We start from the raw sequence: 22,043 nt of genomic DNA, 5'->3' as shown, positions 1-22,043 counted from the left end.
GAGATTATAATTCATGTGCCATCAATTCATCCATTGAAAATGTACAAGTCAATGGCTTTTGGTATATTATTAATTTCTAAAGTTGTGATAAAATATACATCATAAAATTTGCCATTTTACCTTTTTTAAGTGTACAATTCAATGGTGTTAATTAAACTCATATGTTGTGCATCAATCACCACTACCTATTTCTAAACTTTTGCATCACCCAAAACAGAAACTCTGTAACTATTAAACAGTTAACTCCCCATTCTCTCCTACCTTCAGACACTGGTAATCACTAATCTACCTTATGTCTTTATTAGTTTGCCCATTCTACACGTTTCATGTAAGGAGAATCATACACTATTTGTCCTGTTGTGTCTTATTTCATTTACCATAATATTTTCAAGGTTCATCGGTATAGTAGCATGTGTCAGAATTTAATTCCTTTATATGGCTGAATAATATTCCATTTTGTATATATATACACCACATTTTATTTATGCATTCAGATGGACATCTAGGTTGTTTCCACCTTTTGACTATTGTGAATAATACTGCAATGAACACTGACATCTAACAGATATCCGTGTGTGTGTGTGTGTGTGTGTGTGTGTGTGTGTGTGTGTTGTTCTATTAATGTGATGTGTTACATTGATTCTCTTATGTTGAAAATTTTTTTGCATCCCTGGAATAAATCCCACTTGGTCATGGTGTATAATTTGATTAAAGATATGAGTATAAATCCAAGAAGCTTAATTAACTCAAAGCAGGATAAGCTCAAAGAGACCCACACTGAAACACATTACAATCAAATTCAAAGACAAAGACAGAGAATCTCAAAGCTATGAGATGTGACTCATCACTTACAAGGGATTCTTAGTGAAACTAAGAGCCAATTTGCCATCAGAAGTCATGGAGGCCAGAAGGCAGTCGGGGACATACTTGAAGTGCTGAGAGAAACAACAACAACAAACAACCTGCCAATCAAGAATTCTGTATCCAGGGGGGCGCCTGGGTGGCTCAGTCAGTTGAGCGTCCGACTTCAGCTCAGGTCATGGTCTCGCAGTTCATGAGTTCAAGCCCCGCGTCAGGCTCTGTGCTAACAAACAGCTCAGAGCTTGGAGCTTGCTTCAGATCTGTATCTCTCTCTCTCTCTCTCTCTCTCTCTCTCTCTCTCTCTCTCCCCCTCCCCTGCTCATGCTCTGCCTCTCTCTGTCTCTCAAAAATAAATAAAATGTTAAAAACAATTAAAAAAAAAAGAATTCTGTATCCAGAAAAACTGTGCTTAAAATATAAGGGAGAAAGTGACATATTTCCAGAGAGACAAAGCAGAAAGTTTATTTGCACTAGAGCTGTCCTCCAAGAGATGCTTTAGAGAGCCCCTGAGGTGGGATAGAAAGAGCCTAGACACAGCCGGAGGCCCCAAAGACCCAGGGTGAGGGGGAACACACGGGCGAATTATTGTGTTTCTTGGTTTGTAACTTCACCTGTTATTTCCTACCTGATTTAAAAGACAAATGCACAAAAATAATTATAAACCTACCTATTGAGCAAATCATGTATTCTTATATAATGGATTAAACTTGCCCATCAAAAGACACAGATTGGCAGAGTGGACCACAAGCAGGGTCCAACTACATACTGTCTCAATCTCAGGACACACACATGTTGGAAGTGAAAGAATACAAAAGGGTCTTACTTGTAATTAGTAACCAAAAGAGAATGGGGTCACTACACTAATTTCAGACAAGACAGATTTTAAGTAAAAGTTGTTACAAGAGACAAAGCACATTATATAATGATGATAGTAATAATATGCTGTCCTTGTCTCCTGTAACAGTGATAAAAGGGTGAGTTCACAAGAGGACATGACAATTATAAGCACATAGATATACACACTAGAGGACCTGGCTCAGTCAGAAGAGCGTTCAACTCTGGATCTTGGGGTCTGTAGTTGGAGCCCCACGTGGGTATAGAGATTCCTTAAATAAATAAAACTTTAAAAATACATATACTGTATATGCACACTAAACATTTGTGCTTCTAAATAAACAAAGCAAGCATTGACAGACTTGAAGGGAGAGATAGGCAGTTCTACAATAACATAGGGGCATCCATACCCTGCCTCCAAAAATGGGCAGAACCAACAAGAACACAGAGGTCCTGCACCAGCCTATAGACCAACTGGACCTAGCTGACATGCAGAAAACTCAACCCCAAAACAGCAGAGCACACATTGGTCTCAGGTGCATCTGGATCCCTCTCTGGGGTGAGTTCCCTATAGACTGTCTACACCACGGGGGACAGCAGTGCCCGGAGAGTGTCAGGTGAGCCTGGGTCCCTCTCCAGGGTGAGGTCCCCGCAGACTGTCTACACCGCAGGGGACAGCAGTGCACGGAGACTGTCAGGTGCACCTGGGTCCCTCTCCAGGGTGAGGTCCCCGCAGACTGTCTACACCGCAGGGGACAGCAGTGCACGGAGACTGTCAGGTGCACCTGGGTCCCTCTCCAGGGTGAGGTCCCCGCAGACTGTCTACACCACAGGGGACAGCAGTGCACTGAGAGTGTCAGGTGAGCCTGGGTCCCTCTCCAGGGTGAGGTCCCCGCAGACTGTCTACATCAGGGGTGGGGGTGGGGACAGCAGGGCCCCAGGCTCACGTAAGACTCTTCACTCCACTGCTGTCCCACACTCTGGTTCTTGGACAGATGGGAGATTTGAGTGGGACGAGACTGGAGGAAGGAAAAAGAGGTGAGTTACTTTCCAGCCGTCAGGGAAGAGGATGGTAGGGTGGCAGCGGGGTGGCAGAGGAGATGGAAAAAAGTGGAAGAAGTCAAGATATTTTGAATTGGTGACCTGTTTTAGTTACTGAGGGCAAGTGAGGTATTTGACTTCTACCTAGGTTTCGAGTGCGTACGAGCGGGTGGACATCGTCCATTTCCTGCACTGGCAGATGCTCAGCGGAAGAACGGTTTGCTGAAGTCAGGAGTTGGTGATCGTTTGTCTCAAATGACATTTGCCTCACCGCGAAGCTGTGTGCCTCCGGCCTCCTCTTGGTGGCCCACCAGGGTGTCCACGAAGCCAAGGCTTTAAATGGCTTTCCCCAAGGGAAGCTGTGTTGTAGAGGGCAGCCATCCTAGATGGAGGAAGTTCAGGTGTGAGCTGTGCCAGACCCTTGCAGGAGTGTAGGGAGGAGAGAAAGCACTCTCAAGGGCCTAGTGACGTCCCACTTTCTGCTGCCTGAACTGGAGGGCTCTTGGGGGACCAAAACTGCCCTGTGTGGCCCTCCTGCCCCAGCTGCCCACACCCCCTCGTCCCGGCCCAGCGCTCTGCATTTGGGCTCTTGGGTCACATTTTGCTCCTCCGTATCCCTAAGGACCCTCAGCATCCCCTGGAAAGCTCTGTGCAGCACACACTTGCACTCTGGAAACTGGTATCTGAACGCCTTACATCTAGGAAATATGGTCTCAATATCGGCAGGAGACAGGTGCTACCCTCCTCCACCCCCAGGGAAGCCTGAGAGTCACCGCCGCTGGGAAGAAGTTGAGAATTGGAGGAAGCCCTCCCGTTCTGAGGCCCCTACACACGACTTTGGCTCCAGAACAGCAATTCCACGCGGGCCTGGTTTCGAGTGCTCTGGTCTCCGAAGCACAGTCTGCACGTCGGTGCTGTGGTCCCAGCAATTCCACGTGGGCCTGGTTTCAAGCGCTCTGGTCTCCGAGGCATCATCTGCACGTTGGTGCTGTGGCCCCAGCCAGGCCGAGGGGGTCAGCCCCGCTTCCTTGGCCCCTGCGTGGTGCTTCTGAGCCCAGACTGTGTGAATCTGCCTCTCATTTAGCAATCCTCTATCTTGTTCGTCTGTACAATATCGGCACTCAGAGTGTGGGGAGTGAGCGATGCAGGAAAGAAAACTTTTGAAACTGTGGTCTGTCTTCTTACCAAAGACCTATATTTCTATCTACTTATTTCTCAGCTAGAGGCATCTGAGCATCAGAGGGGTTGAAGATTATCCGAGGCTGTCTGACTTCCTGTCAGCTTCGTTGTGGCAGGTGGGCTGGGGGCCCCTCTCTGACCTGGGAGGTAAGCGGATAGGTAGCAGGGAAGTGCCTGGAGGCACTCAGTGGTACGTAAGGTCAAGTTTCCCCAAATCGCCATATTCTCTGGTGCTTTCATGCCCCGTGACAGTAGCTGGATTCTATGGAGGAAGGAAATGATACAGGGGGAACATGGGTATTTCCACCTCACATTGTAGGAGTCCATAGAAAAGAATCTTGTTGACATCTTTTTTTTTTAAGTTTTTAAAATTTATTTTGAGAGAGAGAGAGAGAGAGAGAGAGAGCGCGTGCAAGTGGGGGAGGGGCAGAGAGAGAGGGAGAGAGGGAATCCCAAGCAGCCTCTATGCTATCAGTGCAGAGATCTGCACAAACCGTGAGATCCTGACCTGAGCCAAAATCAAGAGTCGGATGCTTAACCGACTGGGCCCCCCAGGCACCCCGAATCTTGTCGACTTCTGAGCCAGGGTAGTGTGAAGTCTCACAGAACGAGCTCTCTAGAAGGACTGTGTAGTTAAAAGGCGAAGATGGATGGGGATTTCTCTCGCCGCAGAAGCCAGAGAACATTGCAGGGGAGGAGTAAAGGACATGTGTCCAAGCAGTAAACAGGCTGGGGAGATAATCGGAGTGAGTTAGATGCCTTGGTCTAGAATCTGTCAGATCTGAGGACTTCTTGCCAAAGGGCTGGGGCTTCAGCCTGCAAACGAGCGTGCAAGTCTTTTAAGATGTGAGTAAGTGCTGGGAGCATCGTACCCAAGAGGGTCCAGGACTGGCCCTCCTCCCAAGAGGGGGACTTTGAATTTGACCAGACATTTTCAAAATGAATCATGACATAGGACGAGTCGGGTGCCTCTATGTGTGGGGGTGGAGGGGTGGCGGCTACAGAATCTGTCAGTGGGGCTTGGAAGCAGTGACCTCTCTGGAGAGGGCCAGGGATGTCCCTCCAGGTGAAGTAGGCACACTGATTTACTTCTATTTTATGAAACACACAATGAGCAAAGTTTTCTAAAGATGTCCGTATGTTTTACCAAAGAATGAGAAAATGTCACCTGTCCATATTGGAAACATTCTCCTACATACCTCCCATAAGCCTCTGTCTTCCCACCTCTTGATGTCACCATGGCCACAGTGACCCAAGAAGGTGGAAAACAGGAAACTGCTGAAGACAGGACCAGTGTCATCAAGGAGGGAACCAAAGGCAAATCAGGTATTTAACAAACACTTAGCATTACAATTTTCCAGGGATTAGAAACTGTTCTGTCCGTAAAGGGCAGTTTAATGGGGGTAGGGGTGCAGGGGTAAGGGTTTGTACCATGCCCTGAGACTCAACAGGGCAGGTACACAAAGAAAAAGGGAGCTTCTGGGAGAGGAGGACTTCTGGGAAGGATCTAATCATTTTGTTCTCATGAACACGGAACAGAACCACTTTCACGCGGTAGCCTGCATGACAATCATGGCTGAATGCCAGCTACTGAGGTGTGGGTAAGTCAACGCCCGAATGAAAGCATCGGTAAAAGTCATGCTTCCCGAACAACCCCCGCCCCAGATAGAGAGTGGACACTGGGGGGTCAGGTGGACGCAGGCAGTCACAGGCTCACTGCTCATCAGGAAGGAGGCATTTCTGCAATCTAGTCTAGAGACTTCAAGGCAGGGCATTGGCCACAAACATTTGGATCTTCAACCAAAAATTTTAGGAATTATGCTACCTTGGAACACAGAAATAGGTGTTCAGCGAGAGGCAAAAAACAACTCCAATTTTTTGCTCTTTCCCCGAGGAAACCAGGGCCTCTCGAGCTGTCTCACTGCCATGGTAGCTCTTGCGAGTTCAGCATTGTCTCACTCACTACCGTGATTTCTCTACAGACATCACTTAGAGTACTGGGGGTGGCTGTCTTGTGTGAATATTGTGGGATGACCAGAATCTTGAATTCGTGGGGGGATTAAGATTCTGATCCTCTCTCTTTCTGAGCCCCCAGCTCTCACCAAGAGGCTTGATGCCCCATGTACAGGGTCCAAGGGCTGAAGTGGGGCCTCTAGCCTGTGGGCAAATACTCAAATACAGCAAAAAATAAAGACATACTGTGCAAGGAGAATGGAGCTAGGACATGTGACCACTGGAGGGACAACACGGAGGTTGCGGGTTCGGATACCCCAGGGACCTGCTAAGGGGCCAAGAACTGTATAAGCTGCACCAGCACAGAGAAGTACGACGTCCTCCAGGCAGGAACTTACTGGACTGCCTCTCCCCATCACCTCCACCATCCACGTTTCTTTGGTGCCCATTGTGTGCTAATCAGCACAAAGAAGGTGCAGCATTCTGCTGTTTTCCAGAAGAAACCAATGCTGAGTGTGGTGTTAACAGGTGAGGTGGCTGGTCAGGCAGCAGGCAGGGAAGCAGCACTAGATGTGAAACGGAACCACGGCTGCCCCCACAGGGCAGAGGCCTTTGCGCTGTGCTCCTCACCGCACACTATGCTGCAGCCCTGAACTTTGGACTCCAGCCGGCCCTCTGCTGGGTCTCTAGCCCCTGGGGGCCCTGGCCCTGCCGGTGGTGGGCTCCAGGGAGAAGTCTCCAGAGGCTGGGGTGCACCAGGCCCACCCAGCGATGAGGAGAAAACTTGCTGCCTGATTTTCCTCCTGAGCACCCCACCGGGATGTGGGGACTCCGGCTCAGGCTGGGTGTGGGCATGATCGCTGGCCCCGCAGGGACAGGTGGACACCAGGTGGGCAGGGCCCTCTGCACTGTGGGGAGCACCCCCAATCTTCTCTGTGCACCTACACGCGCACATGCGCAAATACAGTCACGGCACAAACCCCGCTGGCCTTTCTCTTCCACAAGCACGCGTGCACACGTGTACACATACACTGCCCACCTCTTCCCCACGTGAGCACACACCCGGCCTTTCTTCCTCTGTGTGCACACATGCACACAGCTGGCCTCTATCAAAACGTCCACACACTTCCGCCTCTCTCCTCCAAGGGCATGCACGCCTGCACGTGCACACTCCAACCCCCCCTCTCCACGTAAACGCCTGTGCGCACAAAATCTACCCTCCTTCCGCCTGCATGAACACACACCCACAAATACACTCATGTGCACGTGCACACACCTGGCCTCCTCTCTCCCTGGCGTATGCCCGTGGACCGTCTCTCTCCTCCACCCCTGCACACACCTGGCGCCTCTCCAAGTCTGTGCGCACACTGGCATGTGCACACTCCCGGCCCTTCCCTAGGTGTGCGCCCACCTCCGACCCCTCTCTGAGCGTGCACGCACACCGGCACGTACACCGGCACGTACACTCCGCCGACTCTTCTCCCAGTGTGCGCGCACACCGGCACGTGCACACCTCCGGCTCCGATCCAGGTGTGCGCACATCTCCATCCCCTCTCCAAGAGCGCGCGCACCGCGGCGTCTCCGCGCCAGGCTCTGCGTCTCGGTCCCCGCCCGGCGCGCACGCGCACACTCACCCGCACCCGCCCGCGCTGAGCCCATCCCCCTCGGAGCGCGCGCGGGCCGCACCGGCGGGAGGAGGAGGAGGAGGAGGGCGGCGAAGGCGCGAAAAGGCGCGCAGGCGCGCTGCGGGAGCCGGCCCGCCGCCCACGTCACGTCGCCGCGCCGCGCACGTCACGCCGCCCGACGCCCGCTCGCAGGGTGAGCCCCGCGCGCCGGCGCCTCGCAGGGCAGGGACCCCGGGGCCGAGCGCGCCGCCGGGACCCCGCCCGTGCCCGCGCGCCGGAGCGAGCCAGGTGCGGCGGGCCGGGGTCCCGCGGGGGGCGCAGGCGCGCGGGGCGCCCGCCCCGGTCCCGCCGCCGTCCCGCCGCGTGTGCGCGTCGGCTCCGCGGCTCCCGCGCCTTGGGCCCCGGGCGCCCCGCTCCCGCGCCGCCGTCGGGGACTCCGGGGTGGCCCGGCGGGGTCGCGGTCGGGTCGGGGGTCGGGGTCCCGGGCGGGGCCTGCGGGCGGGCGTCCCGCGGAGCAGCGGCGCGAGCGCCCGGCGGGGTCGGGGGCCGGGGTCGGCCGGAGCGCGGGGTCGGGGCCCCCGCGGGCGCGGCGCGGGGTGGGGGCGGCGCTGACCCGACTGCCGGTTCCGGCGCGGGAGGCGCGCGCGCGCGGCGGCGGCGGCGGCGGCGGCTGCGGCGGCGGCCGGGTGACAGGCCCGCTGGGCCGGAAGACCACCTGTCACGGTGGCGGGGGGTGCGGGGGGGACCGGGGGTGGCAGGGTCTTTGTGTGGGCCGGACGGGGTGTAGGGGGGGGGCTGTATTTGCTCTCGGGCGGCGCCGGCGGGCAGCTGCCCCCAGGGTGGGCTGGGGGTCTGGAAAGCAGGGCTCCTGCCATCCGGAGGGTCCCTTGGGGGTGGCGGTTCCGGGGGGCCAGGCGTGGATGGTTTATTCACTTGGTTTTCGGTTCTTACTCATTTCTTGGTTTTCGTTCTTTCTTACCAGGAAAATTAGTCTTCTCTGGAGGGTGAACGTTTATAGCATCGACTTCACGGATCTGGTAACATGGCAAAAGATGTAAGTATATCTGCTTCGTGCTACAGACACGTTTCCCTGGCACCACGTCCTTCGTACTTTCCCCACCTGGTTCGGCGCCATGACGCACAAGCTGCGGTGCAGTTTCTGTTCAGACCTTGGAGCAGGTGAAACGGGTTCAAGGTGGAAGGATGTACGGAACCCGGTGGGCTCTGTGGACGTGCGTGTCTCGCTTCTGCGGCGCCTGAGTGACACCACGGACTTTCTTAGTCTTTGCAGGCCGCGTGAATTCTAGTTTCATTGCTATGGAGAATGACAGCCTTAGTTAGGTGAGGTCAGGTGCCCAGACTGGGGCTGGCCATGTGTGCAGTGACCCCGAGCACCTGTTCTGTGTGGGGTGTAGGCAGTTAATTCACCTTTCATCCCTAAAGCGGTAAGCATTTGCTTTGGCCCCCCCGCCTTTTTTTTTCCTCAGAAAAATGAAATTTGGTGACTCATGAATTGTGGAAAATTCTACTTTAGCTTTTTCTGGATTTGTCACAAAACTGTAGAATACACTGAATACTTTTTTGAAACTTTTTCCAAGAAACTGGCTTTTAGGTTCAAAAATAGTGTGTTTTATTGATCCCGTAGTTCTTTGCTGTGCTTTCTCCCGCCCAGGCCTACCTTCCGTGCCTCTGGGGATGTGCTGTCTTGTCAGCATCAGGGGAAGGGGGCTGCGTGTCTCTTACCTGTTGCACAGGTTGCAGGTACGGTCCAGATGGGCTGCGTCTGCCCGGAACATGAGATGTAGAGAAAACGTGTCTCACGTCTGTGGAACCAAATCATAGGTGTGAGCCTTACCTTTGGTTCAGAGGTTTTAACGTTCTCCGGAAAGCCTAAGTGAACATGTGGCTCGCTCTCAGTGACGGTTGGGCACGCGCTCGTGTAGGCTCCCACTCTCCAGCACTGGGGTTAGTCTGGCAGAGAGCGTGTGAATACATACTGCATCCTGCGCCCTGTGGCTGAGGTTCAAGTCATGATCCGTACACGACTCAACTCAAGGCTGAGGTTATCGCCTCTGGTTACATTTGTTGGTGGCCACGCCCTTTTCTCTGGGAATTATCCCCCAAAGATGCCCGGCAGTGGTATGTGCTCAGGGGCGGGTGATGTCGGTGTGTCGGAGGGAGCCTGTGCCAGAGCGCAGATTGTGCGTTCTGGGAACCACGTTTCTTTATTAACTGAGTGACTCTTTGGAGTTCGTGGTGGCCTCTGGGGATGCAAAGACAGTCAAGGCCACTGCCATCTCCTCTGACGGTCACAGAAGCAGCCTCTGCACCGTCCTTTGTTTAAGCATGAGGGGTGGCGCGGTGGAGGCTTGGGCGCCATGAGCGTAGTGGAGCGTTTGGGCTGACAGGTGGTGTGAGGAGAAGCAGAAATTAAGTGCTTTCCCAGTCCCGACAGCTGGGGACGTCAGGCGTGGCCGGAACCAGGTCTCAGCAGGGCTGGTGGACTGGACTGGAATGGGGTCGTGGTCCAGGGAAAGGCATTTAGCCTTTTCTCAGCTGCCTTACGTGGGGTGTGACGTCTGAGTTTGGGCAGGTGACTCTGGCAGCCAGTGGTGGGGAGTAGTGGGCAGTGTCAGCAGTTGGAGCTCAATGTAGGGTCAAAGCCTAAGCACAGGCGGGAGCCCAGCCCCTCGGGTTGGAGAGCGTGGGCTGGGACCCCGGCTTTACAGAGTTCTGGGGTCTCTGGAAGGCTGGAGGGGGCTGGAGTTAGGTCCTAGGGGTCACCGTGAAGGAGGACAAGTTTAGGAGACAGGCGAGGGCTCAGCCAAGCAGACTTGGTGCGGAGGATGAGGGAAGGTGGCACGGCAGCTTCCTCCCTCCAGTGGAGGCCCAGGAGCCCCTGCAGGTTTTGGGGGTGCTGCCCAGGAAATAGGCGGACGGCTTGAGCCTGTTGACTTGGGGTGGTGGGCGTGGGGCCGGCGACAGTGATGGCTGTCCTGACAGTGAGCCGTGGGCCACGCTGTGGCCTGGGTGGGCATCTAGGCACGCGGACTACTGTTGCAGGCTAACCCTGCAACCTGCGTCTTTGGTGGAGGGGCTTGATGCTGGATAGACTTGTATCTTTTCACTCGTATAGTAGGTGTGTCTCAATTCGGAGTTGACCGGAGCCAGGCCTTCTGGTTTCTGTGTGCTGTGTGCCTGCCTCAGTTCTTGGCCTGTGGGCACAAGGTGGAAATGCCTGAGTCGAGGGTGGCCTGCTGGTTTTGTTCACGTGTCCATCCTGTCCGTCCTTTGCTATTTGTGGAGTGCCTGTGCCCAGCGGGGAGCACGGTGTGCCGTTCTGCTCTCCTGAAGCTCCTGGTGGTGGGAGATGGGAGACGAGTTGGGGTGCTTGGGGCATGGGTGAAGGGCCGAGTTGGGGGCATGGGGAGGCCTGGGGGCAAGGGGTCCGGAGGGGGACTAAGGACATGGAGGGGACCCAGGGGGATTATGCGGGGGCCCTGGGGACAGGAGGTCTAGAGGCAGGGGTCTAGGGGCAGTGGGGAGGCATGGGAGGCTGGGGCACGGAGGGGCCAGGAGTAGGGCATGGGGGGGGGCGCTCTGGGACAGGAGGGCATGGGGGGGACCTGGGGGCGGGTCACTGGGCTGGGGCATGGGAAGGCAGGGCAGGGGTGACTGGGGGCCGGGGCCCATGAGGAAACAGTGCTGTTTCATGGAGATGGGAGGTCAGGAAGAGCTTGGAGGTGGGTGTGTGGGGCTCCAAGAGCCTGGACCTGGAGCCTAGGTGCTCTGGCACCGACTGCACTTTGTGTCTTCTGTCTCTAGAACAAATAAAGATTTGCATGTGTTTAAAAAGGAAATCAAGACACAACACTGTAATTCCTCTGCTTAAAAAAGCCTTGCGTTTTCTAGCAACATGTGAAAAGCAGCCTGATTCCCTGGTAATTAGTAGCTGGCCTTTTATCTTGCAAGCGTGTCTCTTCACCTGGAGGGGTGCATGGCTGCAGTGAGTGGGCTGCAGTTGCGTGTCCTTGTGGCAAGACCCCTTCTGCCCTCCCGCGTCCCCAGCTTTACTCTGGCCGGGGCAGCGTGTGAGGGTGGAGACCTGCTGCCTGTCTCCAAGGAGCCAGCTGGGAAGCAACGACCAAGTGGGCCCGAGGTCTTTGACGTTCATTTATTCCGATTATGTCGGTATGTGCTGGCGATGAAGAATTCAGATAGTAAAAATCCAAAGTCAGTATTTGTACCTGGTGCGGAGGTGAGAAAACTCATCTGGTGCAGAAGCATGTGGTGAGCTGGGGTCTGGTCACTCCCAGAAGTGGTCACAAGCAACGGTTTTGGGGGCTGCTTCCAGAATTTCGTAGAGTACTGGCTGGTCCTGGGATCTGGGGCGGGAGCTCCCTGGCCGTAGAGGCTGGCTGCACAGTGACGGCAGTTCCTCCTGTGGTCCCGACAGCCTTCAAGGCTGACACCTGCCTGTCAGTGCCGACAGAGACCGGCCTCGGGGCCTCCTACCAGCGTTCACGCAAGACCCCCTCACCGCACGCAGGCTGCCTCCTGCTGTCAGCCCTGAAGCTTTGGGACCCTCCTTAGATGTGCATCACGGGCGATGTTTCTGCTCAGAGTCCCAGCTGGGCAGAGTCCACAGCGGCTTGCATTTCAGTTACCACCCTGGGACCGTGTGGGTCTCTGCTCACAGCCGTGGGCCTGTCCCTCTATCATAGGGTCTCCTCATTCGGGGAGGAGGGAAATGTAATTGCTGTACTCATTTATGAAACTAGCTATCTGAATTCAATTTTGTGCCAGCCACAGCTCCTGTGAACACAGGTCACGGCTGGAGAGGTTGGCCAGGCTGAGAAGACAGTCATTTTCAGCACCAAGAAAGCCTCCTGAAGGAAATGGCAACTTCAGAGAAGATCCAGAAACTGTAATTGTTTAATACATGCTCATTGTAGGAGAAACTGCCATTGTGTGAAGTCAGGGGAGGACCTCTGCCATGAACACATGCCCGTGTGCGAGCTGTGTGTGCGCAGCATGGCCCCGTGGGTGTTTCACAGGCAGAGCATGAGCTCCCCGTGGGCCCCAGACCCTGCAGTTCCGTGAGGAACGGGGAGCCAGCTGGCCGGTCTGTAAGGTCACGGAGGCGCTTTGCGGGCCACTGTTAGGAGGTGGCTGCAGGTGTGGGAGCAGTGGGGGACCAGTCCTGGGCTGGGGTGGTGCATTGCCAGCTCCTGGCGGGGGAGCTGGTCCTCCTGTGTGCAAGCTGGTGTGAGTCCGCTTTGTGTTCTGTGATGGAAGATTCTCTACAGGTGTTCTGGAGAGCCGCAGAAGGCGTCCCATGTAGGCTTTGGGGGGATGATACTGAGGCCTGGTTCAATACCGCTAGGAGACCAAGAGTTTATCTACAAATACACGTACTGGGTATGGTTTTCAGCCCCAGACCTCGAGGGTGAAATGAGGGCTGGAGACATAAATGTGGTGACGCAGCACCGAGCCGTCTCCCTCGGTGTTGGTTGGAGTGCATTGTGGGACCAGGCGCTAACTCCCAGAGCGCCAGCCTGTCCTATCCTGGCAGTGACTCCCCGGTGGGCATGGGGAGGGGGGTGTAGCCCACACGGGTCCCTGTGGTGGTGTGCTCACTCTTACACGGGCTCTGCGTGGGCCAGAGTGGGGTGGGGAGCAGAAAGCTGCAGCTTGATGAGGAGACGCCTGGGTGTGTTGCTGTGGAACAGGTGTACGAGTGAAGGCGTGCTGTCAAATTCACAAGGGACACGGAAGGGACATCCTTCTCCTAGAGGCAGTTCTGTGCCTTGGGCTTGTCACGAAGCCGCTAGGAAACGGCCCTGGCTTGTAGTGTGGCTTGTGGGTGATGCTTCCCTCACAGAGCTGCCTTTCTGGAAAGCTGTGCTCTTGAGAACGTTCTCGTGTGGAGTCAGTGCCAGCTTCCTGTGTGTTGGGCTTTGCAGGGTCTGTTAGGAGGGACAGGGCTTGGGTCAGCCAGGGAGGTGCTTGGTGAGGGCACACAAGTGGAGTGTGGCCGCATCAGGGTTGATGCCCCCTCAGGCACCCACCGGTGGCCCCCAACCACCCCCTAGTACCCCCAGGCGTCCCCCCCAGTGCCCCCAGGCCACCCCCCAGACCCCCTTAGGAGCCCCCAGCCACCTCCAGGCCCCACCCAGCCACCCCCCAGGTGCCCTGTGCCTCAGTGTACTGTGACCTGGTGTCATGCCCCAGGCAGGTCTTGCCGGGACACCGTGCTCCTTGGGGCCATGCCTGGAGTAGCAGCTGTGCATGTATGCAGCATGTTGGGCTGTGGTAGGTGGTCAGCTATCGAAACAGGTGAATTGGGAGATGAAAACGGCTACAGACCTAAACATGTCATTGTAAATTCAAACGAACATTTACTCCCCAATCCTTTGCTGTAGGTGCGAGCCTTTCCTCCGTGAATGGCCCGCTTGCTTGAGTCGCTTGTCCATGATGCCATTTCCGGGGAGGGGACAAAGGACACAAAGACATCAAGAGATACTGAGTGTGGCCTTTCAGAGAGTTTGCAGGTTTTCCAGGGTTTTAATGATGCATGGCATGGCATAAATGGTGCTTAGGGACCACACAGCAGAGTCCTACTGCACTCTGCCCAGATTTCTGGAGCGTGGAGAGCCCATCCCACTGCGTGGACGCACCCTAGGTCTCCGTCCTCCAGCGCCAGGGCTTTCGGGGCTTTCTGGCCACATCTCCACATCGTGTGGATCCATCATAATGTCCAGGGAGGAGTTCTTGGACGTGCAACTGCGCGGGCACACGCATGAGTGTGTGCAGGCGAGTGTGTGCATGGGTGTGGGCGGGCACGGGCATGTGTGGTCATGGGCGAGCATGTGTGGACACAGGCAGGTGGGCATAGGTGGGCATGAATGGACGCGGTCGGGCAGATACATGTGCTGTGTCTTTGAGATGTCAGGTAACTTGTCAGAATGATTGTGCCAGTTTATACTTTTATTGCATTGTGGGGGGAACTCATTGTAATGACCCCTTTTTGAAATTCAGTTGGATCACAATTTAAAAGCCCACAAAACTTGGTCCATTTGCAGGTAAATTTTAAATTGTGTTTTTAGCTTGCATTTCTGGATATAGAAGTTGAATCTTTTCCTTTTAGAACATGTTACTTTGTGAGTTGAAAAGCATCTCCTGTGTTCGCTTTCTGTCCTGGTGTTTATTTCCTGTTGACTTGTATCCGCGCTGTATAAATTAACGATGTTTAGCCTTCGTTGGTGATTTCATGGCAGAATGTTAACATTAGGTTTGCTTTTGTCGTTTTAGTAAGGGTTGTGAATATAAAACAATTTCGACATAAACGTACAGGAAATACACCTTGAATTTGCAGTTTGAATTTTAATGTTAGGTACAGACAGTTCTTAGGTAGTTTAAGCGAGTTTCCTGCATTTGATTGGTGAGTGTGTATATGTTCATCCTCATTCAGTGAGATCACCAGGACTCTCTGAGGCCCAAGTTGAGGTTAGTGGTCAGTACTCTTGTAACTTCCTGGGCACATGACTGTGCAGCGTAAGTATAGCCCACTAGATCTTTTCAGCCTTACACAATGTCTTCCTTCCTCTGCTGGGAAGTGTTAATAATTGGGATTACCTTGAAGGGGTCTTATGTTTCTCTTGTTTTACTTGCTTTTCAGAAAAGTGAGGATTTGAGTGAAAAATATCTTATTCTACCTGTATTGACAGGACCTCAATCCTGGTCTGCAAATTTGCCCCAAGGCTGAGTGTGGGCGTCAGTCATGAAGTCATACACGGCCATGGCTTTGATCTGGTGCACTTCGAAATTAAGCCAGCTCGTCTAGAAGGTGTTTATTGTTCCTTCATCAGTATCAGTTCTGAAACATGTTCTTTTTTTAAAATTCAGGTGCCGTGTTAGGAATGATGTGCAGCTTATAAAAGACAGATATTTGCCTTAATGTCATCTGAGAAAGTAGTCCATGAGTTAGGATAGCTATGGGTTATGAGGTGTCTCATCCTCATTTCAGGGTGCCCTTGGTGTGCCCTCCCCCAGCACAAGCACAGCTCCAGCAGAAGGGAAGTCACAAAATTAAACAATGTCATGGGGTTTTGCAACCGCAGAGAGCTTTGAAAGCCTGGACTGTAGACCTAGGTGCCAGCAGAGCACCTCCCAGCCGGAAGTGGAGGCTCCTGGGGGTGCCTCCCTCCTGTGGATGTGCCCCCTCTTCCCTTGACACATTGGACAGGGGCCCTCATGGAGCTGCATGACCACGTCTCACTCTGGGGGCAGGAGGGCTGAGCATTTGGTGAGTATGCAGGTCAGTTTCTTGGATCCTGGACACTCTGACCTCTCATGCATCCTGGGTCACTGTGTATGGCTCGCGTGTGGACGGTGGTCCGAGAAATGGTGCTCACTCTGTTTTTGAGCTCTCCTTCCCCTGGGAAGGAAAAGGCTGGTGGTAGGGGATGGGGCTGTCCTGTCTGTCCATCCCTGCGGCTGCAGCCCACCTGGGCCCTTGGAGGTTGTGAAGGACAGTGGTACTTGTTCAAGCTCCTGGCCTCTGTGACTTGGTTTTTGTTAAAAGGAAAGTTGGGTTCTTTCTGAAAGGGAGAAAGTAATAATTTTTCCAGAAGAGAAGTCAGATCGGTGTGTTGTTAATTTTTAAATTAGCCAATAAAATAAGGCTACTCTACGAACAGAAAACGTCTCCACCTCTGGCTGTGTTAGTCCTCTGCTTTCCATGGGATGGCGGGTGTGTCCGAGTGCACGTGGAGCCACGGGACCATGGGTATTTCCTGGAACCGGTTTCCGTGTCGGGACAGACACAGCGATTCCGAGTGGATCCGCGCTGTGTGCTCTGAGCCCAGCTCTCCCTCGTGCTTGTGGGGCAGCCTCAGGCAGAGTCTTCTCTGGGGGTTGGGGACTCATCTGCGGAACGAAGGTGACAAGCGTACCTTCCTCTCAGGGCAGTGAAGGTGGAAGTGCCAGCCACATCGTACGTGTGGTCCAGCCTGGCAGCACCGGGTGGGTCCTGAGAATAGGCCAGTGGCTCTGAAGGACTTGGGAGCTCACCGCGGGCCTGGGTCTCTCCTCCATTCGCACACACACTTCTAACCAGAGCTCTGGGGAGAACCCCACTCCTAGTGTGGCTGAGGGGACCGGCTCCTCCTTAGGGCCTGAGCTTGGGAATGAGTCGGGGTGCAGGGGGTCGGCAGGCTCCCAGAGACGGGGTGTCTGGGGGTGCTCCTTTACCGTTGAGCGCCCAGGGTCCCTTGGTGTGTTTTAGCTCCTGACCTTGGTCCCCGTCTCTCTGCTGACGGCTCCCTGCCTCCTCCAGCTTGCCCCGACCATGGTTTGGACAAGTGGAGTGGGAGGTGGGCAGCAGGAATTGGTCCTGGGTGGATGAGTCCCCGACTCCGGGGGCTCCCCCTTCACGGGGCTGAGGCTGGGACACGGCCGTCCAGAGGGTGGGTGTGGGGGAGTTAAATAGCAGGGACTTTGGTTAAGGAGAAAAGCTCTTGGTGTGGCCATCTGGTTGGGTCAGACTTTGCTATTATACAGAAGGCAGAATCCTGTTCTCCTGGGCAATAACTTACTGATAAATCACATCCCAGCCTGCTATTAGTGTCCCCGTCAGGCCCAGAACGGTCTCCCGCCACCACTCAGCAGGTGTGAAAATGCAGTACGCACCACCCAGAGCTACCTCAGTGTAGACCTGCTGTAGAAACACCAGAAAGCAGGTGGAGGCAAATATTTAAAAATTGTGTTGGAGTCACGTTACATTGTCTTCCAGGCAATCTCGCATTTGTTTGTGTGTGCCCAAGAATAAATTTGACGTTGCTCTGGCAAAAAGGCAGAGGGTGAAGTGTAGAGTGCAGATATGGAAGAAAGCCGATGTTGTGGTTCCCGCTGCGTCTGTCTAGGAAGGGCTGTGACGGCGGAGAGCGAGGGAGATGATTCAGGGAGAAACCCAGCAGTGGGCTGGGTGGTAGTACCACGATTCTGCACTCAGTTGACATTCCGGTTTGGAGCGGTGGTGGGGTCAGGCAGAGGTGGACGGGACGCTGATTTCTGCCAGCATCTCTGGTGGCGCTCACGGGAGCCAGAGAGTGTGGGCATTTCTGCACTGGGAGAGACATCCTGGAGTGCAGGTAACGAGAGCGAGGGAGAGGCCCACCAGGGAGGGGGCGGGGCAGCAAGGACAGCTGTAACTTGTGTGTCACTTGCGGGGTCGTGGCCCCTGACAGAGAAAGCCAAGTTCTCACCTAAATTTCAGATCCTGGTGGCAGTACTGCTCCATCTGCCATACCCACTCACCCCCCTCCCTCCTACCTGTTGGAAGTTGCAAATTTGACTCCTGCCTCCTGCCTCCTGCCTCCTGCATCACCCCTCACTGGTGGACTCTCTCCTGAGGATGTGCATCTCCCGTGGCTGCTCCCTGGAGTGTGCACTCTTGGTGTGAGTGTGCGTTTCCTCCGCAGATGTGCTCTCTGCTCTCCAGCTGCCACTGCCCTGCCTGTGGCTCAGGGCCAGCGCTCTGTGACCTTGTGTCCTGTTCTGTCCAGTCTGTGGATGTGGACCTCTTCTCCATTCGCTCCTGCTGCCGTCTTGGTTTCTTTTCTGTGGTTGCCCCTCGGGGTCCTGACCTCAGACGTGTGGCCTAGCCTGTGCCCTTACCTATCCCTTGTCATGTCTAGATCTCATTGTCCTGCGGTTCTGTGTCCTTTGTTTAGAAAATGACAGCAGCCTTATGCATATCCACTTACAGAACACAGTCTTTCATTAAGAATTCAAATGTCAGGGGTGTGTGGCTGGCTCAGTCACTTGATTGTCTGACTCCTGATTTTGGCTCAGGTCACGATCTCACAGATCATGAGTTTGAGCCTCACATCGGGCTCTGCACTGACAGTGTGGAGCCTGCTTGGGATTCTGTCTGTCTGTCTGTCTCTCTCTCTGCTCTTCCCTTGCTCTCTCTCAAAAAATAAATAAATTAAAAAAAAAATTCAAATGTTAGAAAGCTGACAGTTGTTGAAAATCATAGTCCAGGTGATTCTACTACAAATCTGCTGGTGATTTTGGAGTTGACTCTCTAGGTACCTGTGTTTGAACGTGCACATCTGTCACACAGCTTTATGTAAAAGGACTCCCACACTGTTCTCCGCTCTTTTACTCCACAACTTGGCCCTAAACACACTGGTAACTGTAAACATAGATCATTACAAAGACACTTTTTTTTTTTTGAGAGAGGAAGGATGGAGAGAGAGGGAGGGAGAGGGAGGATGCACTTGCCGCACGAGTTGGGGAGGAGCAGAGGGGAGAGAGAATCTTAAGCAGACTCCACGCTCGGTGTGGAGGCCCAATCCCACGACCCTGGGATCACGACCTGAGTCGAAATCAAGAGTTGGATGCTTAATGGACTGAGCGCCCAGGTGTCCCTCTGAAGACACTTTGGTGGGACATTTGAGACGAATGCAAGTGCAGGTAGAGAGGATGTGGTGGTGATGCCTTGCACCCTGTCACTGTCCTAAGTGATGGCTGGCTGGCTGGCTGTGCACACTTGTTCGCCCGCTGGGTGGTTGTGAAGCTGGTTACAAACATGTTGTCCTGTCATTCACTATTCTAGTGTTATCTCTGAAAGATGAGAACTCTCTAAAATGCCCCAAATAGCGAATAATTGTTTGTTAGTATCGTCAGAGAGCTAGCAGCTGGAATTCGGAAGGTTTGTGTCAGTGTAGAGCTGGTGGGTTGGATGTGCCCTTGTTTATGTAGGCCTGCTGATGGGCTTTTAGGTTGTTTCCGGAACCTGCCTTCACAGCAGAACTGCGACCACTATGCTGGCTGGTGGGCCCTCACAGCGGTGCCACGGTGTGGGTGATGTTGCGGCTCGGCAGCACCCTCCCTGCTGGGAGCGCTGGTACCCTGGTGTCGGCCCGTGGGTCAGGTGGAGGCAGAGGCGCCATCCGAAGCCCTGTTCTTCCACTGCCGGACCCAGCGCTCCTTCTTAGATCGTTTCTACCTGGTTCTCTTGTCCGCGCGGCTACTTGGAACTGGTTTTTATGTGACGAACCGTAGCTCTACCTGAGACATGTTTGTGTAACATGCCACCTCCGATGGCTTTGTGGTGTCACCGTGGTGCCCTCTCTGTGGCTGGTGGGTAAGGCGGGAAAGTGCCCCACTCAGTGTCGTCACGGGCTGCCCAGAACAGTGGCCTGGGACCGTGGTTTTGTTACCCACGGCTTCCGTGGCTTGCGAGTTTGACTGCAGCTGTGCTGGCTCGCAGCCCAGGACCTGAGAGTGTCACACACCGACACGTACCCCCAGGTCCCTGTGGCAGGACCATGTCCACTCACTCACCTGGTCCTTGGTGGGCTTTGATCACTTCTGGGATGTTGGCCGGAGATTGCCCCCAGCTCTGGCCTCGTGGGCCCTCTGCCAGGTAGCTTCCATTGCCAGAGCGCGGGAGGGAGGGGCTGGAGCGAGGTCCATGCACACACAGGGAGAGAGACGAGCCAGCCGGACCCCAGCCTCCGGCTCCTGAGACCAGACGTGGCCCTGCAGATCCGGTCACCAGGGCAGGCCATGCTCAGGGGGAGGGGATTGGGTGGGGCCGTGAAGTGCCCCCTCACCTACCGTGCTGGGCGTGCCCACAGGCTGTGTCCTTGTGGCGGTGCTTGGGGCCCCCGGGCCTGGCGTCCGTTTGCTCTGGAGTCGAGGGAGGGTCTCTGCAGGAGCCACAGGGTGGGGTGAGGGGCCAGGCCTTCAAAATATGTCTGGACTCCGCTCCTACCTTAGATCACCCTTGCAGCTCACGGTATTGATGAGCGCTCTGTTACATGGTATGCTTGCAGCGCTGATGTCTTCTGGTGGGTGCCGGTGCACTGTGCCCTCGGCAAGGCCCTGTGTGCTTCCGTGGTGGGTGGTCGGGGTTGCCTCCCAGGTAGGTGCTGTTTGTATGGCTGCTGTGCAAGGGCTCCGCCTCGAGTGGTTATACCGGGTCCCTGTGGTCACGGAAGAGCTGGGCCTCACCGTTCTTCCCATCCCTTCGTCTCGCCTGCTCGAGGCAGGTGCCAGCCAGCAGCCACGATGCACTTGGTGCCCCTGCAGGCCCAGATGTGCTGCTGCGGTCAGGACACCGGCTCCCGGTGCGTGTGGGGACTCAGAAGGGGCCGCTGTGATGGGAAAGGTCAGGAGGGTTGCCAAGGCGCGAACAAAGGTTCCTTTGGACTCCCCCCAGGTGCCTGGCTGATCACACATGCTGCTGTTTTGTGTAACTGTCGTTAGGGAGCCGGGCCTGTGGTTGCTTTCCTGGGTCTCCGGGTCCTTCCTCTGCTGCCTGAGGCCCCTGCCCTTTGCCCTTTCCCGGCCTTGTCTTGCTGATTTTTGTGTCTGTCTGAATCGGCGGAATTGCTGGCCCACTGCCTCTCCGTGTAGGTACAGTTTCATTGGAGCACAGGCTTGCCCTTTGTTTGGTACTGACTGTGGCTGCTTTGGTGCCACTGGGCACTCTTCAGCTGTCCCCGGGCCGGGAGCTGCTTCGGTCTGGACGTGGTTCTGGTTTTCTTTCCAGGCACGTGTCCTGCCCTCACTGGCGTTTCTGTTCTAGTGGGCCCATGGGGGCGGCAAGGTAGGACTTGTATAGAAAGTAGGCAGCCACCAGAGTGGTGGTGGTCTCCCAGCAGCTGGCCCACCCTCCCCCCTGCCCTGAGTGGCCAGGGCAGTGCCTCTGATGGGCCCCTCAAAGGTTGTGGGCGGGCCCTCGGCCCTGGGTGTCTGTCCTGCCGAGGGGTCCGCACTGTATCCTGCGGTGACCAGAGGGGTCTTGGGGAGGGTGTTCTAGAGAGAGAAGGAGGGGGATCAGGGTGTCAGGGTGTGCAGCAGGAGTGGGGGGTCCCGGCCACGCCCTCCGCGGCTTGTGAGGGATGCAGGGCAGAGATGGGTGGCATGTGTGAAGCTGGAATGTGGTCATTACTATGGTTTGGTAAGTAAAGAACCTAGTTGGTGTTTCAGCGTCCACGTCTAATTGGCTCAGCTTCCTGTGTAGCAGCTGAGTTTTACTGCTTTGAGTGGATCATTGTATCCAACGTTGGAAAATATACAGTAACTGGGTTTACTTACCTTAAGTACAAACCCAAAAAGCTGAGTAACGAGTGTTGTAAGAAAAACTCAGGTTAGTTGTGACAAATGAGTGCCTTCGCTGTTGGTTTACATGTTCATTCGTTCAGCGTCTTGGTGTTTCTTCCTGGAGGGAGGTTTGCATCTTGAGTATAAAGAGCGTGCAAGGGAAGGAGTTCTGTGCACTTAAAACTACGTGCAGTACAGGAATACCGTTTACAGCATCCCAGCAGCCTGGTTCTGGTGCTGGTCCCGGCGTCCCTGCGGGCTTTGCCCCAGGCACAAGAGGGAAGGGGCGTGGGTGGTGTGGTAATGTTTTCCTGGGTCCCAGTTTGTGGTTGTAAACTAAGGTCCTGTGGTGTTGACTGTGAAGCCCCTGAGGACGGGATGGTGTTAGAAAATCGCAGGGAGGCTGTAACGAACACGTTAGTGTTT

At 54.7% G+C, this 22,043-nt stretch overlaps 1 protein-coding gene across 4 annotated transcripts in view; it reads left to right on the top strand.

Moving 5' to 3' along the window:
* The first annotated feature begins 7,629 nt into the window (after nt 1-7,629).
* The window catches only part of TFDP1 (transcription factor Dp-1), a 40,219-nt gene continuing 25,805 nt past the window's right edge, over nt 7,630-22,043 (top strand). For 2 of the 4 annotated variants that reach the window (XM_086707890.1, XM_086707868.1), the window contains exons 1-2: nt 7,659-7,781; nt 8,476-8,547. In XM_086707890.1, coding sequence (XP_086564016.1) covers nt 8,536-8,547 — 12 coding nt within the window. In that variant the 5' untranslated portion in view covers nt 7,659-7,781; nt 8,476-8,535. Of the gene's footprint in view, nt 7,782-8,170; nt 8,217-8,475; nt 8,548-22,043 lie in introns of those variants that run through there. The other 2 variants (XM_086707876.1, XM_086707882.1) reach the window with 2 other exon arrangements.

This window comes from Puma concolor, chromosome A1 (assembly GCF_028749965.1).
Source record: "Puma concolor isolate L17-30 chromosome A1, mPumCon1.1.hap2, whole genome shotgun sequence".
Classification (NCBI taxonomy): domain Eukaryota; kingdom Metazoa; phylum Chordata; class Mammalia; order Carnivora; family Felidae; genus Puma; species Puma concolor.
Note: the sequence above shows the minus strand (reverse complement) of the source record. Positions and strands in the feature narration are given on the sequence as shown.